Source organism: Camellia sinensis, chromosome 8 (assembly GCF_055761805.1).
Source record: "Camellia sinensis isolate YWXY chromosome 8, ASM5576180v1, whole genome shotgun sequence".
Classification (NCBI taxonomy): Eukaryota; Viridiplantae; Streptophyta; class Magnoliopsida; order Ericales; family Theaceae; genus Camellia; species Camellia sinensis.
In genome coordinates, this window is record NC_138968.1 from 71300022 (window position 1) to 71316054 (window position 16033).

The window sequence follows — 16033 nt, forward strand, 5'->3', positions numbered from 1 at the left end:
CAAAATTTTACAGTTTTCATCGCCTGTAACTACAACTCAAAAACAACTTGTTTAAAATTTAAAAATTTTCTCCATTAGAACAGAAAAAAGAGAATTATATAACAGAGAAAACATAAAAAAAAAATAAGAGATCGAAGGAGAAAGGTGATTATAGAGAGAGGATTGTACTCCGACAACTATTTTTTATTTAGATCTAATCGGATCTAATGTAGATCTACTCAGATCTGATGTAGATCTACATCAAATCTGATGTAAATCTACTCATCTTCTTCGTCGAAAACATATCTTCTTTATTGTCGGTGAGAGTGAAGTAAGTAGTCGGCGGTCAGTGGTTGTCGGTGAATCCGAATCAATGGTAGTCATTGGTCGCCAGTGGAAAGAGAAAGAGAAAGAGAAGAAGCAAGATCGCCAAAAAACACAAAGAGCAAAAGAGACAAAGAAGAAGAGAGGCAGAGAAAAGAATAATGACGTTATAGGACTTTTGGGTATAAGCATAAAGTTATGGGACTAAATAGACTACACGTTTTTCAAACAAGACTTCCTGGTAATTTTTCCTTTTTTTTATTGGTGAAAGGTCCACTATTTGTGAAATAGTTTGGTGAAAGATCCTTTTATTTGTTTGAAGGACATTTTATTTTCAATTTTACCCCTTAATTTACTTATTAACTTTTTTTATCTGTTGAATTTTTTGACTATCTGTTAAAATTTTTCATCTATCTGTTCAAATTTTTATTTATCTGTTCAATTTTTTAACTATTTGTTAACAAATTTTAACTGTTTATTCATATTTTTTCTCTTATCTGTTTAATTTTTCTCTAAATTCGATATGTGGATTCTTTCTCTATTTGTTTAAAATTTTCCAAACCTCTATTTGTTAATTCTTTATCTGTTGAACAGATAAAAAAACATATCTCAGAATCTAAAAAACATAAAAAATAAATAAAAAATAAAAACACAAAACATAGAACAAATATAAGAATCTGTTTAAAATTTGAACAGATTAAAAACACAAAACACAACTGTCATGACCCGAACTCGCCCTCGTGGGTTAAGGACATGACCGGCCAATAATCATGAGATTACCTATGGCCTCAAACCAAAACAAATGTATTTTAACAGAGTTAATGGAGGCCAAAAAGAAGCAGTTCAAAACTTTGTCCATAGAGCAGTGCTTACATGGCACATCCAAACAACCAAACATATATACATACATTAATAACTCACAACAAAAATACAGTAACATAAGTTCTGTACAAACAGGATCATTCAAAAACTAAGTCAACCCATGAAAACTATATACAGACATATGCAAAGTCCTCGCCAACATGACAAAAATAACATAGCATAGCAAAAAGGCGAAGATGAGTCTCGTACGTGAGACACTAGGGCTGACTCTCCAAAACTCGGTTGTTCCACACAAACTTCACTGGGGCTGGGTCTGGACCTCTCTTGGCTCACCTACAAACACATGAATGAGCGTGAGCGATAGCCCAATGAATAATATCAAATAAGAAGATACAAACGATATGTAGAACAACATACTTCGAACAGCCTTGGGCCTAATTCACATTCTTATTTAGGATTTATATACACAATTTAAGTCAAGTGACTGTGGTTTCAAACATATTGGCCTTTGGCATATTTATCTTTCATTCCTGTCAAAACGGCCTCTGGCTATAGACGTCCCCAAACGTCCCGGGAGGATGAGTCCCCCCGTTTTGTTCATTTTGGGCTCACTACAGTTCGGACTCAAAAGTCACGGTCCTGTATCTAATCTCGCAGAGTGCAATGCAAGACCAATGAATTATCAAAGAGTCCAAATCTGCCAAATCGTTTTTGAAAATAGATTTTTTTGAAAGAAGTGCCAAACATAGACTGCTTTGCCAGATACAGAGTCGCCACCTAAATATTTTATTTTGGGAAATTTAGGAAACCCTGACTCGTTGCCTAAGGCCACGTGTCCGTCATCACCAAAGTTGCCTCGGCTCGGGAACTTGGGTACGATTAGGGAAGGTCACTTCGTGAGTACCCCCGCTCGCCTGATCAAAGATCGGCCTCTACTAACCATGATATCTAGTTTTGAAAACATTATGCGTTCTTATTCCGATTATTAGCCTAGATTTACTATGTGATGCGCACAGCATACAAGTATAGACTGGATCGCCTGAATTAGAACGAAATATCTCATGTTTGTTTTGAAAACGGTTTGCTACTCGCAAGTAGGCTAAAATGTGGATTTGTCACCCTCTGGTGGGCTTAGAAAACATGGTTTTGCCACTATCTAGTGGGCTTAAAACTCACAGTCAATGCATTATTCCAATTTAGATAATCCAACCTTCACCCACAGGCATTCAGAAAGGTATATCACATAAGCAAATAGCCTCATGGTAAGCATGCTATCATGGCAGTCACTCACACACATGCAAGGATGCTAAAGCATAAAACTTACCGAGTACTCCAAGCCAAAACAGAAGCTGATTAGAAATCATGCATGAATCCTATCTATACAGAAATGCCTAATGCAACACATGCAAAAATGCAACTACAATAGGCTCGGCTATTCTAAAATGACATGTGAAATGCCACAACTAACAAGTATTCAACTCGAAATTGAGATACAAATGCAGTTAGTATGATGCGCCGAGCCCGGTGCATGCAAAATAGATGAATGATGCAAACATGCAAGCATAAGTATGCTAATTGAAACATGCCCTAATCTAACCATCATAAGCTGGTAAATAAAAGGGAGAAAGACGTGGGGTTGGAAGACATACATCACACGCACGCACAGTTATTACAGTTGTGCCCTCGCTCGGAGGGTCCGAATAAATAATACAGTCCTCATAAATACAAAATCCTAATTAATTAACAAATTAATCTAGGAAAGCAGGTAAATTAGCACGAAAATCCATGGACCGCCTCAGCTCTGTTCCAAACGATGAATGATGCATGCTTGAGTTGCCTTGCGCAGAAATCCATTACGATGCCCCAGTTTGCCTCTGTTTGCAATTGTTCGTGGAATATTGCGCAACGCTCCAGAAGGCCGCTGATTTCTGATTTACTGCAACAGAGAGCAACAAAGGGGCATGGCAAAGTATTTTCACATATGTATGCATGACTACTCTTCAGGGAGTGTAGTCCTCGATCCTCGTGTCACCAATCACGCATATCGATGCATGATGGCCGAGGATTCGAATTGCACGACTCAATACGAAATAAATGCACATGAAAACACAGCAAGACCTAAACTCCATCATGGGTAATCTGGAGTGTCGGCGACAGGGAATTGAGACACGTTCCGTCACTCGGAGTACGAAACGTACCTCGTTTCTCGTGCTTGGGCTAACTCCTATCCCAAACACGATGCAAATGAGATGGCATACATAATGCGATTAACATACAACTTAGCATACGTAATGCTATGAAATGGCATACACAATGCTCGATGTGACATGGCATACACGATGCTCTAACATGCAATCTAGCATACGCAATGCTATGGACCGAAATGACATACACAATGCACGATGGACTTACACCAACATGAATGGACCTCAGCCACACTCACATCAGTGGCCATGAGATGGAAAAGAGACTACCGAAATGCGTGCGCACGTGTACGCATACCGAGGACCGAACCTAAGGCATAAAATGCCACTCTACCAAAGCATGGCAAGGGATGAAAGATGGCATACAAACATGTAATTTCCAGCACTGAAACATGATACTAAATGGTCCCGAAACGTGGAAATATGGCACCCGATGCATGAAATAAGCCCCGAAATTCAAAGCTAGGCACATGTATTGAATTATAACTATGCAAAGCAAGCATTATTTGGCCATGAAGTACAAAGATAGAGCCAAGGCAGTCCCAAAATATGCATATTTCTAGTTTAAAACATGGCCAAAAAGTGTTAACATGATGGACTAAAATAGCATGCAAATTTGGCTAGCAAGCATGGTTTACATGGCATGTATATGAAGCGTATGAGAACTCATCAAACTAGCCAAAAACAGTGAATAAAACATGACAAAATATGCCCAAATAACCACTGAAATGCAGCCAACATGTGCGAAAATGATAAGCTCCTTTGAAAGGGCACGCAAGGGGTTACTCAACACATATATGATGGACACTTAGCATAGCAAAACCAACTCTGGAAATCAAATATGACAGCCCTAAAACTCACCAAAAAGGGCCTAAAATTGATCAATAAAGCATACAATGAAAGGTCCTCTTGAAAGGCCTTGAGGAGGGTTGTTCCACACATGCATGAGGGACATAAAATATGGCCAAAAGGGCCTTGGACAGAGCTAAGGCAGACCTTAAAACCCTCAGAATGAGGCCTGGAACATGACTTCAAAGCATGCAAAAAGGGGTCCCTTTAGAAGGCCAACAAGACCACCAAACAAGACAAGGAGAGAGGGGGTCACTCCTCTCTGATTTTGGATCTCAAAAATGCATCTAAGCCACTGAAAATCCACTGGATTTCAGTGGCTAAGAGGCCAAACCATGGCCAATGCAAGTGCTCTAATGCATAGCCCTAATCATGAAGAGATGAAGCATGCATAGGGGGAAGATGACCCCAAATAGAAAACAGACCTCAACCAATCTTGAAGAGGAGATTAAAACAAGATCTTTTTCAGTTTATGACAAATCTTGAAAATGTTCACAAGTAGGGCTAAGATATGATGCAAAATAAGCCTACAAAGAGGGACAAAGCATACAAGGGTGTAGGGGACCTCACACAGAAAAGTGTCCTTAATCAATATTCAAGAGGAGATCAAAATATGACACTTTTTAGTTTATGACAAAGTCCAGAAATACTTGCAAGTAAGGATAATCAATGGAACAAAAAAATGCAAGTTTAAGGGAAATAGGTGCTTACCCTTGAAGAGCAGCAAAGCTGGAGCTTTTGGACCAAGTTGGTGAACCTTCAACCCTTGCAAATCAGTCCCAAAAGTGCTGGAATGGATGGAGGAGGTGTGGTGCTAAGGGTTGTAGTGCAAATGGTCCAAGAAAACTAAGGTTTGGAGGCTCAAGTGTAGAGATATAGAGAGAGAGAGAGTGTTGTAAGCCTTCAAAGTTGTTCAACCCTTGCCAAAGAAGATCAGTCTCCCCTTTATAGAGGAGAGGCTCTAAAATATCCCAAAAGGGCTTCACATATCCTCCATACACGTGTATGGAGGATGGTCCAATTGCCTCACAGCTGGCACAGCTGTGATGCATTCAGAGAGGGCAAAAAGCAAGAAGCAGGCCAGCCAGTTCAAGTGGCCAACTGGCCACTCTCCCTGGTCTGCCGACCAGGGGTCAAAAGGTTCAAGAATAATTTCTGGCCAGCCACCCCAAAAAGGTGGCCTCCTAAATGAGTGCAACACAGCTGTGTGGTGGAAAATCAGAAAATGTGACCTAAGAGAGAGGAAAACCAGCTTTCTAGCCAGGTTCAAAAGGGTCAAGAGGAATTACTGGTCGGCCTATCCATATTGGTGGCCTCCCAGATGAGCACAACACAATGGTGGTATGAAAAGTCAGAAATTGTGGCTCAAAAGTGAGAAAAACCAGCTTACTGTCAGAAAAATCGGCTTTTGGAGAGAGAAAAAGAGAAAACTGGTTTTTCAGGGGAAAAGGTGGCCTCCCACCATCCTACCACCTCCCTAGTAATGAAAATAGGGTCCCTACTGTAGACACCCCATTTTTGACCGACCTTAAGACTCAGACGTCACCGATTGAGCGCTTGGTGATGTTGCATTATGTGCTCGTTCAGAAGTTTCAGAGTTGCGGCCGTGAGCCCTGCCTCCGGACTTCCGAACCCTCCTCTGTGCCTTGTCTCGGTTTGCGTACCAGACTCGGTTTTCTCTGTTTCTTTTCCTGAGGGGAGGGAGAGGTCCCGTAGACCATCTCTCAATGTCCGTAGGCTACATTTGGTGGCCATAGGCCATTTTTCCCATTTCGGAGTCCGGTTTCCAGTTTTCGGAGCCGTCAGGCCGTGTGCCTCGGTTCGGGACCGCTTAACCATCTCCTATTGCTCCGGTTTTTGGCATACTTCCTATTTTCTCCCTTTTGAGGGACACTGGGGTCTGAGAAACCCACTTCGTGGCCGAACGCCACTTTCGGTGCTTAACAGCCCATTTTCGGGACCCCGAACTGCGCGTTTTGGCCCCCGAACATTCGTTTTGCAACGGTTTTCGTTCATTTTTGGCAGGTACCTCTGTTTTATCACCGGGGAGGTCACTGAAGGGTGGGAGGCCAGCAATTGTTGCAGCAACCAGTTATACATCCTCCGACGCCCTCCGGCGCCCGTTTTTCGCACTTCCGGGCTAATGTTGAACACCTTGGGCCCATTTTCTTGAACTTTGAACCACATATTTGTGATGTACACACATGGGAGGACCCAAAAAAATGGTGGCCGGCCATTAATTCGATTTGACCCTTTTGAACCCCTCCTTCCGGGCTAATGTTGAACCCCTTGAGGCCATTTTCTTCAAACCCAAACCACATATTTGTGATGTACACACATGGGAGGACCCTAAAAAATGGTGGCCGGCCACTAATGTTGCTTGACCCTTTTGAACCCCTCATTCCGGGCTAATGTTGAACCCCTTGGACCCACATTCTTGAACTTTGAATCACAGGGTTGTGTTGTACACACATAGGAGGACACCATCAGTTGGTGGCCGGCCACTAAATCTTCTTGACCCTTTTGACCCCTAGCCGGCCGGCTAGGCGGTGTGGCCGGCCGGCCACCTGGAGCAAAAGTAACAGGCCGGCCGAGTTCCTTGCACTGTACACTTTACAGCTGTGGAGCTTTATCCCCCAGAAAAGATCTTTATCCGGGGGATATTTTGTGGGGGAAAGCTTGCCTCCTTTTCCCCCACCTTTACACCCCCTTTTTGGCTCTTATAACCAGCTGGTGGCTTCATTTGTTGGGGTTGGAAAAATTTGTCTTCAAGCCTCAAGATCCATATCTCTCTTTATCTCTCCCATTTCCTTGAAAACTTCCAAGACCCTAATCACCATTTCTTCTACACCACCAAGCTCTATCATCATCACTTCATTTCCAGCAACAAGGAAGGCTTCTCAAAGGCTAAAGAAGCTGCAAATTGGTCCAAGAACCAACAAAAGCTTTGGTCTTCAAGGGTAAGTAGCACTTCTCCTCTTTTGACCCTTTTTCTTGATCTATTTGTAAGCCCCACTTGCTTTTTGTTTCAAGCTCCGGCCCTAACTGAAAGGGGCCCTCTTTTGAGCTCATCTTCACTTTTCATTAAGGGCTCAATCCTGTTTGAGCCCTCCATGATACACTTGCTTCATTGATCCTCTTATATGTCATAATCTTGCATGCTATTTTTGGCCCATGAGTAATCTGTTTTTGAGCATGTGGTAAATTGATATTAGGCTTATTTTGAGCCCCTCTTCAACATTGAATAAGGGCTCAACACCATTTGGGACTTCTATGTTGTACTTACCTTTATACCCCCCTTTTTGGTCCCATTTTTGCATGCAATGGCAGCCTACCATGCTTTTGTTTTTGGCCATTTTACAGTTCTGAAAAAGTGCTTATTTTGGTCCATTCTTCATGTTTCATTTAGGTCCTTTCATGGTTTAGGACCTCCATATGCCATTTCATGTTATATCTCTCTTTTATTCCCCATTCTTGCATGTTTAGTTAGCCTACCATGCTTTTGTTTTTGGCCATTTTACAGTTCTGGAAATAGTCCTATTTTGGCCCATTCTACATGTTTTATTAAGGGTCTTTGGCTCTTTGGTGATTATTTTATATACTTCATGTTATAGCGCCTTTTGAGCCTCAATCTTGTGCCTTTTTTTTAGCATATTTGTATATTGATTTGAGGCTTGCCACATACTGTAAATATTCATATTTTTGGTCCCTCTTCAATGTTGTAGAAGGAAATTTTTTAGTTTGGATTTTGCTTATATCACTTGCTTCATTACCCCTCTTTTGGCCCCTATTCTTGCATGCCATTTTTGCCCTACCTATGCTTGCTGTTTGGCCATGTTTATAACTGTGAAAGTGCCTTTTTCGGGACTGTCTAGCTTCTGTCTTTGCATTGCATGTCCATATTGTGCATGTTTGGCATAGCTATAGGCCATTTCGGGTGCCTAAATTCGCATTTCGGGACAATTCCATGCATTTCGTGTCATTTCGCCTCATTTCGGGACTGTTTTCCCCCATATTTTAGTGCTGAAATTCCATTAGAATGATTGCTATCCATTTCGTGTCATTTGCATTGCGTATGCCATCGCCTCGGTTTGCGTGCCCATGTGCACGCATTTCGAGGCACTTCATTTTTCATCCGCCGGCATCCTATGTGAGTGTGGCTGAGGCTCACTCATGTTGGTATAATCCCATATCATGTTTTCATGTCATTTGCATTGCGTATGCCATCGCCTCGGTTTGCGTGCCCGTGTGCACGCATTTCGAGGCACTTCATTTTTCATCCGCCGGCATCCTATGTGAGTGTGGCTGAGGCTCACTCATGTTGGTATAAGCCCATATCATGTTTTCATGTCATTACATCGCATTATGCCATCGCCTCGGTTTGCGTGCCCGTGTGCACGCATTTCGAGGCACGCATTTCGTGTGCAAGCAATGCCGTCTGCGGACAAATTGCACATCCAATCGAACCACCACCTTTTGTCAAGAGCATTGACTAGGCGCTGTCAAAAGAAGTAGCCTCGAGCTGAATAGGCCGGGCAAGAGTCCACAACCTGCAACTTGTCCATTAACCATACCTGGGGGAGGGATGGAAAATGAGAGAATAAAGAACAGAGAGATGTACGATGAGAGAAAAGTAAGACAAGGGTTTTGTGAGAAAAACCGAGCCTGAGGGTCGAGTGATGTGAGCAAATATATATGTGAGGTTGGGTGGGAAACATTACCTGCAGCAGCAGTGGACTCCCAGCAAACCTATTCGCCTCCCGGCGATAGACAGAATCTAAACCCATCAGTGTCTCGGCCAAGGTCATGGCAATACAGCTCTTTCCTTCTCTCAAACCTTGGGCGACTTCAATCAGGCGAATGCTAGCCCCGCCGAAGCCCGAGGAAAGCAGAAAGTGAGACAACAAACACAAGCAGGGGGCGTGTTGCCGAAAACCCTGCCAATGATGGTTGCTGCGGTCACCGGCGTCGGAAAAATGATGGATCAAACCGAGGATGTCCAGTTCCCCACTGCAGATCAGAGATCGAGCGTCGTGCGCCGTGAGCCCACACATCCGCCCTAAAGCCTGAGCATGGCCAAAACGGAGCTGGGGCAAAATCACTTCAGAGCATTCAGACTCCATCAAAACCTGAAAATCTTCGAAAGTGGGACATACCTCTTGCCCGCCGAAGCTAAAAACGTGCGTCACTGGGTTCCAGAACCTTGCCGTGGCACGGAGAAAAGGGAGATGTAGCGGAGTACGGCTCAGCGTGAATAGTGCATTCAAGCCGAAACCCCGAAAGTTCAGCTTTTCCGAGCCATCTAGAGAAGAGATCCAAGATGTGAGATTTTCTGCGAGAAATGCCTCCATCTTTGTCTAAAACTAAGATGAAATGAATGTTCCCGAAGTTGAGGCTTTTATAGAGGGAAAAACACTGTTCACGGGGACACGTGTCAAAAATCTGGTGGCTGCAGGACTAAGTGGCCGGCCGGCCACCTTTTCTGGCCGGCCAGCCATTTACTTTTTACAAAATGGCCGGCCAGCTGTCTCTCTCCACAAAATTGGCCGGCCGGCTCCCAAAGATGGCCGGCAATGCTGCAGTGTATCTCCTTGGCCCTGTTTTACTCTTCGAGGAAAAGTTTCAAGCATTTCCATGCAACGGGAGAGTCAAAGGCCTTCGTTTCCCTCTGTTTCGGATGCGTTCCGATGCCCAGATCATCCGAAGTACACTCTGTTATTGCTGAGTTTTGATTATCGAGTTGTAGTTTTGTTTATCGAGTTGTTGTTTTGCTTATCGAGTTGTTTGTCGAGCGGACGTGTTTCGTGTTTTTGAGTCATTGTTCTCTGTTCAAGCAATCTTTATTAAAGTCTTGTTTATTTGCGTTGTCAACATTGTTGCATTTTGCTTATCGAGTTGTAAACTTCCTAAGGTCCTGTTATATCTTAGTAAGTTGAGTTGCTTAGTTTGTTGCGTCGGTTCACTGCCTGACTTGGTGATTACACAATGTACATTCCCATTCAATTTCATTTTTGTGCAAAATAAAATGATGCGATACGATGCTAAAAGTTTAAAATACATACACCTTTTCAAAAGCTATTTCACTTCATCATGCTTTACAACAAACAAAGGTACAAGTTTTACAAAAAATAAAACTGCCTAACAATGTGCAAAGTGCTACAAACTACTAGCAAAAAGAAAAATAAAGCAGGAAATAGCAGCATCAATGTCCTCGGGAACGGGAACGAGAAGCACTCCTCATCCTCTTCTGCGGGACAACCTCTGCACCATCATCATCATCTGAGTCGGAGCTGTCATCCTCAGGATCCCCCTCAGCCTCACCTCTGTTCCCCGAACCAAAACCGGAGCCCCCCTCCTCAGCAGATGTCTCTGACTGACGATCGGTAGCCTCCTCCTCCTCCTCAACATCCTCCTCCTCCTCATCAGGCTCCACCTCCACAACGTGAGCCCTGCGTCTGCGGACAGGCCCTCCTCGAGCTCCTCGAAAAGGCCTAGATGGCCCGGCTCCTCGGGAAGGCCGGGATGGCCCCACCCCCTGAAAAGGCCCGGGTGACCCAACTCCCTGAAAAGGCCCAGATGGCCCAGCTCCCCAAGGAGGCCCAGGTGGCCTGGCCTGCGGCTGACCGGACCATGAAGGCATCTGAAAACAAAGAGTTCAATTCAAATGCATCAGTCCAAATATATACATCAAATGCCGATACAAGCAAAAGCTACGTGAAGTAGGTGCATGTAAATACAGTGTCCAAGTAGGGTGTGTGTCAGATGTGCTCTACACAAGTAGTCTATCGATGCAGTAGAAATCAGCATGTCATCAGAGGTATGATAAATACCAGAAAACTGAAGGGTACCTGAATGCCCGCGACAGACAACTGTGCCTCCCTACGCAGGACCATGCCCTCGAGTGTGGCCACCAGTCCAACCACCTCCTCCATGTACCCTCGCGGTGGCTGCAAATATGAGCTCATAATCATCAATGAACAAAAGAATGTCTAAACATCTGAATGATGAATGAAAACAGTGGAGCATACTAGCGGTGAGTCAGGATCAATGGCGTATCGATCACTGGGCATCGGAGGCTCTAGCGGGATCGGAGTCGGAGAGATAGCCCCATACTGCCACGCCATCAACTCAGTCGGCATATCTAGCCATCCAGGATGAGGATAGGTCGACGGAATCGGAGGAACCGGTCTACTCCCACCTCTAGATGTACCAACCCTGCTAGTAGAAGGGGCGTCTGCAGCCCGAGCCCGAGCCTGGCCCGAGGATGACATACCAGCAGGGCTCATCATCGAGATACGAGCTCCCGTCAATGGAGGCATCAAATATATGTGACGGTAAGTGGCGTAATCCCCCTCCTCAATATATAGTAAAGCATCACTACCCAGCATGGCGCCGACTACCTCCGAGTAAGAGAGCCTGTCAGCAGTCCGCATACTGACTGGGGGTACTGCGGGAGGATCCTGAGAAAGATACCCCCATACCTGGCGCAGAAAGCGTTCCCCCAGAAACCATGCCCTGCCAACCGGCCCTTCGAGCAGGACCCTATACTGGGAGGTGCCCGATCCTCCGGGATACTGAAATCGGAGGCCATCACCCAGGGACACCCAGGGCTGCCATGTGATCTGCGGATGATAAATGCATAAACCAATCAGAAATCGAGAATATACAGAGCAAATCAAAGATGAAAATGAAAGGAACTGAAAGTTCTGAGGTACCTCTGAATGTCGCACAGTGTCAAAGTACTGTCGCAGGTAAAGGAGGGTCTCTCGGGTTCTCGGCCGGTGCGGGCCCTCGAACACCAGTGAATAAGGGGTCATGAGAACCCCTGCCACCTCCAACTCTGGGGCTAATGATGGGAAGTATACATAGACCCATAGCTGAGAAAAGCAGTGCAGAATGTGAGTACGAAATGCTGAGAGCAAAATACAGACTGTAAAAGTGCGCTGTGTGTGCAATGTACAAGTAATAAAGAGCAGAAATGTAAATCAAGAGGACAGAAAAGTACCTCCCAGGCTCTCCAGTAGCCGCCAAGTAAATCGCCCCGCCCGCGGGAGGTCGCGCTCATATAAAAGTAAAGGGTAGCCAGGCCGGCGCCACCCCAGTCATATCGATGGACCTGTGATAGGTCAACCAGAGCGCTCAGCAGGTATAGCCCGACTGTGTTCCCTCTATCGGCGAACAGGGTAGTCCCGAAGAGGAACATAAGGAAACCACGGGCGTACTGCTCCGTCTCCTCAGGAGTCTCGGGCACCATCTCCGCCCGTCGGAAGTGGGAAGAGAACCAAGTGTATCGGACTCTCCCAGAAACCCTGTCAACGGGCGGGCGAGCCCCCAATAGATACATCCAAGCGGCCTCCCACTCGCCCATATCCTCATCATAGGGGATAGGCCAACCTCCTATGTCTAAGCCAGTCAGCACAGCAAAGTCTAGAGGCGTCATGGTCATGTCTCCAGTGGCAGAGAAATGAAAGGAATTGGTGGTGTCCCACCATCTCTCTACCAAGGCTGCCATCAGTGTCCTCCTGGCAGGACAACGTGACAACCCGACGCAGAAGGGCCCGAACCCTGCCAAGTCTACTAAGTCTCGGACACCCTCCGGGAGCTCAGCGTACCAGTCCCGTGCGATGGTGGAACCATACCCCCGCACACTGCGGGAACCAACCTGCATTCAGAATGAATACATGTGTCAATAATGAAATGAATGGGCTGTGTGCCGATGAAATGAATGAGCTGTGTGCCAATGAAATGAAATGGGCTGTGTGCCAATGAAATGAAATGGGCTATGTGCCAATGAGATGAACTGGGCTGCATGCCAATGGAATGAAATGGGCTGTATGCCGATGAAGTGAAATAAGCTACATGCAAATTTAATCTGGGCTGCGTGTTCAGAAAATTTAAAGTTTGGGTTGCGTGTTCAACTTTCTATCAGTGTGGGCTGCGTGTTCACTATTTAATCTGGGCTGCGTGTTCAGAAAATTTAAAGTTTGGGCTGCGTGTTCAACTTTCAATCAGTGTGGGCTGCGTGTTCACTATTTAATCTGGGCTGCGTGTTCAACTTTCTATCAGTGTGGGCTGCGTGTTCACTATTTAATCTGGGCTGCGTGTTCAGAAAATTTGAAGTTTGGGCTGCGTGTTCAACTTTCTATCAGTGTGGGCTGCGTGTTCACTATTTAATCTGGGCTGCGTGTTCAGAAAATTTGAAGTTTGGGCTGCGTGTTCAACTTTCTATCAGTGTGGGCTGCGTGTTCACTATTTAATCTGGGCTGCGTGTTCAGAAAATTTGAAGTTTGGGCTGCGTGTTCAACTTTCTATCAGTGTGGGCTGCGTGTTCACTATTTAATCTGGGCTGCGTGTTCAGAAAATTTGAAGTTTGGGCTGCGTGTTCAACTTTCTATCAGTGTGGGCTGCGTGTTCACTACTCTAATCTGGGCTGCGTGTTCAGAAAATTTAAAGTTTGGGCTGCGTGTTCAAATTTCAACTAGCGTGGGCTGCGTGTTCACTATTTAATCTGGGCTGCGTGTTCACTATTTAATCTGGGCTGCGTGTTCAGAAAATTTAAAGTTTGGGCTGCGTGTTCAAATTTCAACTAGCGTGGGCTGCGTGTTCACTACTCTAATCTGGGCTGCGTGTTCAGAAAATTTAAAGTTTGGGCTGCGTGTTCAAATTTCAACTAGCGTGGGCTGCGTGTTCACTATTTAATCTGGGCTGCGTGTTCACTATTTAATCTGGGCTGCGTGTTCAGAAAATTTAAAGTTTGGGCTGCGTGTTCAAATTTCAACTAGCGTGGGCTGCGTGTTCACTACTCTAATCTGGGCTGCGTGTTCAGAAAATTTAAAGTTTGGGCTGCGTGTTCAAATTTCAACTAGTGTGGGCTGCGTGTTCACTATCTAATCTGGGCTGTGTGTTCAGAAAATGTAAAGTGTGGGCTGTGTGTTCACTTTCGAATTCGGGCTGTGTGTTCGACAAATCTGTGTTTGAGCCGTGTGTTCACCTCTTAACTAATGTGTACTGTGCGTTCGCAATTAATTAATGAGCCGAGTGTTCAGAAATTCGAGTATTGAAACTACATGTTCAGGATGCAGGCAAAGTACTATGTCATAAGCTAAACTGCGTGTTCAAGCATGGCAAAGGTGCGAAATCTACGAAAAATACAAAAAATGAAGTAAATACCTCTCGGGCCTCATGAGAGAGGTGATGCTCCGGCTCTCGGAGAAGCAGATCCCCGGGTGCTCGCTCGTCAAAGCTAGTGAAGTGACGGAAAACGGCGCGCGAAAGAACATGTGCTGGCGGACGGTACCTCCCGGGAATAAAAGGTCGGGTCCTCGGGGGTAGAGTCACGGGATCGAAATCATCTCCGACACCTGGAAAGCCTCCGCCGTGGGGAGAATTGCCTGCCATTTTCAAAGAATCTGCAAAAGGAGCAAAAATGAGCAAAATGAGCCAAAATTGGAAAAAGTCAACAAAAGTCAACTCTCGGGAAATAAAAAGTCAACAAAAGTCAACTCCCGAGAAAATCTTCCAAATATTGAGACAAACTTACCTCAAGTGGCGAAAATGCGAAAAGAAGCTCCGAAACCGAAATCTAATCGCTTCAAAGTACTTGAAACAGAATATTTTTGCAGAAACAATTTGCGTGGGGCGTTGGAAAACGCGTGTGGAACTCAGATCTGAAGAAGAAAGTGGTATAGGAGGCAAGAAAGGGGAAGGTCTCGGCTGCCTTATATAGGCCCCAAGTCTTGGATTGAAAGAGCATCAAAAAGGAGGTGAAAAGACCAAAGTGCCCCCGGATTTGGGCATATGGCCGGCCGGCCCTCTTTTCTAGCCGGCCAGCTATCTGCTTTTTGGAAAAATGGCCGGCCAGCTATTTACTTTATGGAAAACCGGTTGGCCACCTCCCCTTGGGAAGATAAACGGCCGGCCATGTCCCCCACATGCCCACCTAGCTCTCTGCAAATTTTGAGGAAGATCGGAGTTCCCGGGACCTGAAAAAGTTCAAGAAAAGTACACTTCCGGTCGCGAAATAGCTCCGCCGGGACTTCAGCTTCAGGTTCTGACATATGTCTCATCATCATTCATCAAAATCAAAGTGTATCCTTTTTGAATGAGTTGTAGCCTTTCCGGGAAGTGGATCGGAGGCCGTGATTCGAGTTACCTTCGCCGGAACACGCATTTCCGTGCTCATTATTTCACGACAGACGGGCACCCTGATTCATGCTCATTTTGTACTATCATGCACATAACTTGCATTCTCATGAGCATACTCACATTTTTATGCACATTTCTTGACATTGGCATACCTCTATATTTGAGCATACGTTGTCACGCATGTTCCACTCTTGCATTGCGATGCATTCACTCACCGACACTGCGTGTGTCAAACTTTCAGAATCACATTAAATATTTGTTGTTAGCATATTGTGCTCGTTGAGTTTCTCTCTTTTGCAGGCATGATATTGTATGTACGGTTCAATTGAGGCTGGTGCGACCAGACGAATCGCGCAGGTATCGTATCTTCTCCGTGTGAGACATGGCGGGGATTGAGTAATCCTCCGCATTTCTTAACTGCATGAAATGTAGTTGTTGCTTTGCATTCTTGCTTAAAACTGTTGCATCTATTTGCGAATATTTGCCTCATTACAGCTTGTTGCATTTGCACGATCATTGAGTTATGTTCGGCCTCTTGCATATCATTTGCACTTTGCCCCTGCCTGCGGGCATGCCTGCGGGCACATCTCTTTTTATCTTGTACGTTTGTCTAAGTCTTCGGCCTTGTCAAAAATGGGTCGTCTCTGGGCTTTGACATTCACTCCCGTCACTTATGACTTCCGAGTTCTGTCAAAGAGGGGCAACTGTAG

The 16033-nt window shown here is 45.1% G+C and overlaps 1 protein-coding gene across 1 annotated transcript; it reads right to left on the reverse strand.

Annotated features, from left to right (window-relative positions):
• Window positions 1-10226: 10226 nt before the first annotated feature.
• On the reverse strand, window positions 10227-11123 carry LOC145796580 (uncharacterized). The gene is made up of 2 exons (XM_082881798.1): window positions 11027-11123; window positions 10227-10818 (listed from the first exon to the last, which is right to left on the reverse strand). Exons 1-2 carry the CDS (start codon window positions 11108-11110, stop codon window positions 10381-10383), a joined length of 522 nt encoding a protein of 173 aa, XP_082737924.1. The 5' UTR covers window positions 11111-11123; the 3' UTR covers window positions 10227-10380.
• Window positions 11124-16033: the final 4910 nt, after the last annotated feature.

Bases quoted from the DNA above. Each gene is read 5' to 3' on its own strand.
- LOC145796580 (XM_082881798.1), bottom strand. From the start codon at position 11,110: ATGGAGGAGGTGGTTGGACTGGTGGCCACACTCGAGGGCATGGTCCTG. The intron at 10,819-11,026 runs GTACCCTTCAGT...CTTTGTTTTCAG, and splicing joins TGTCTGTCGCGGGCATTCAG to ATGCCTTCATGGTCCGGTCA.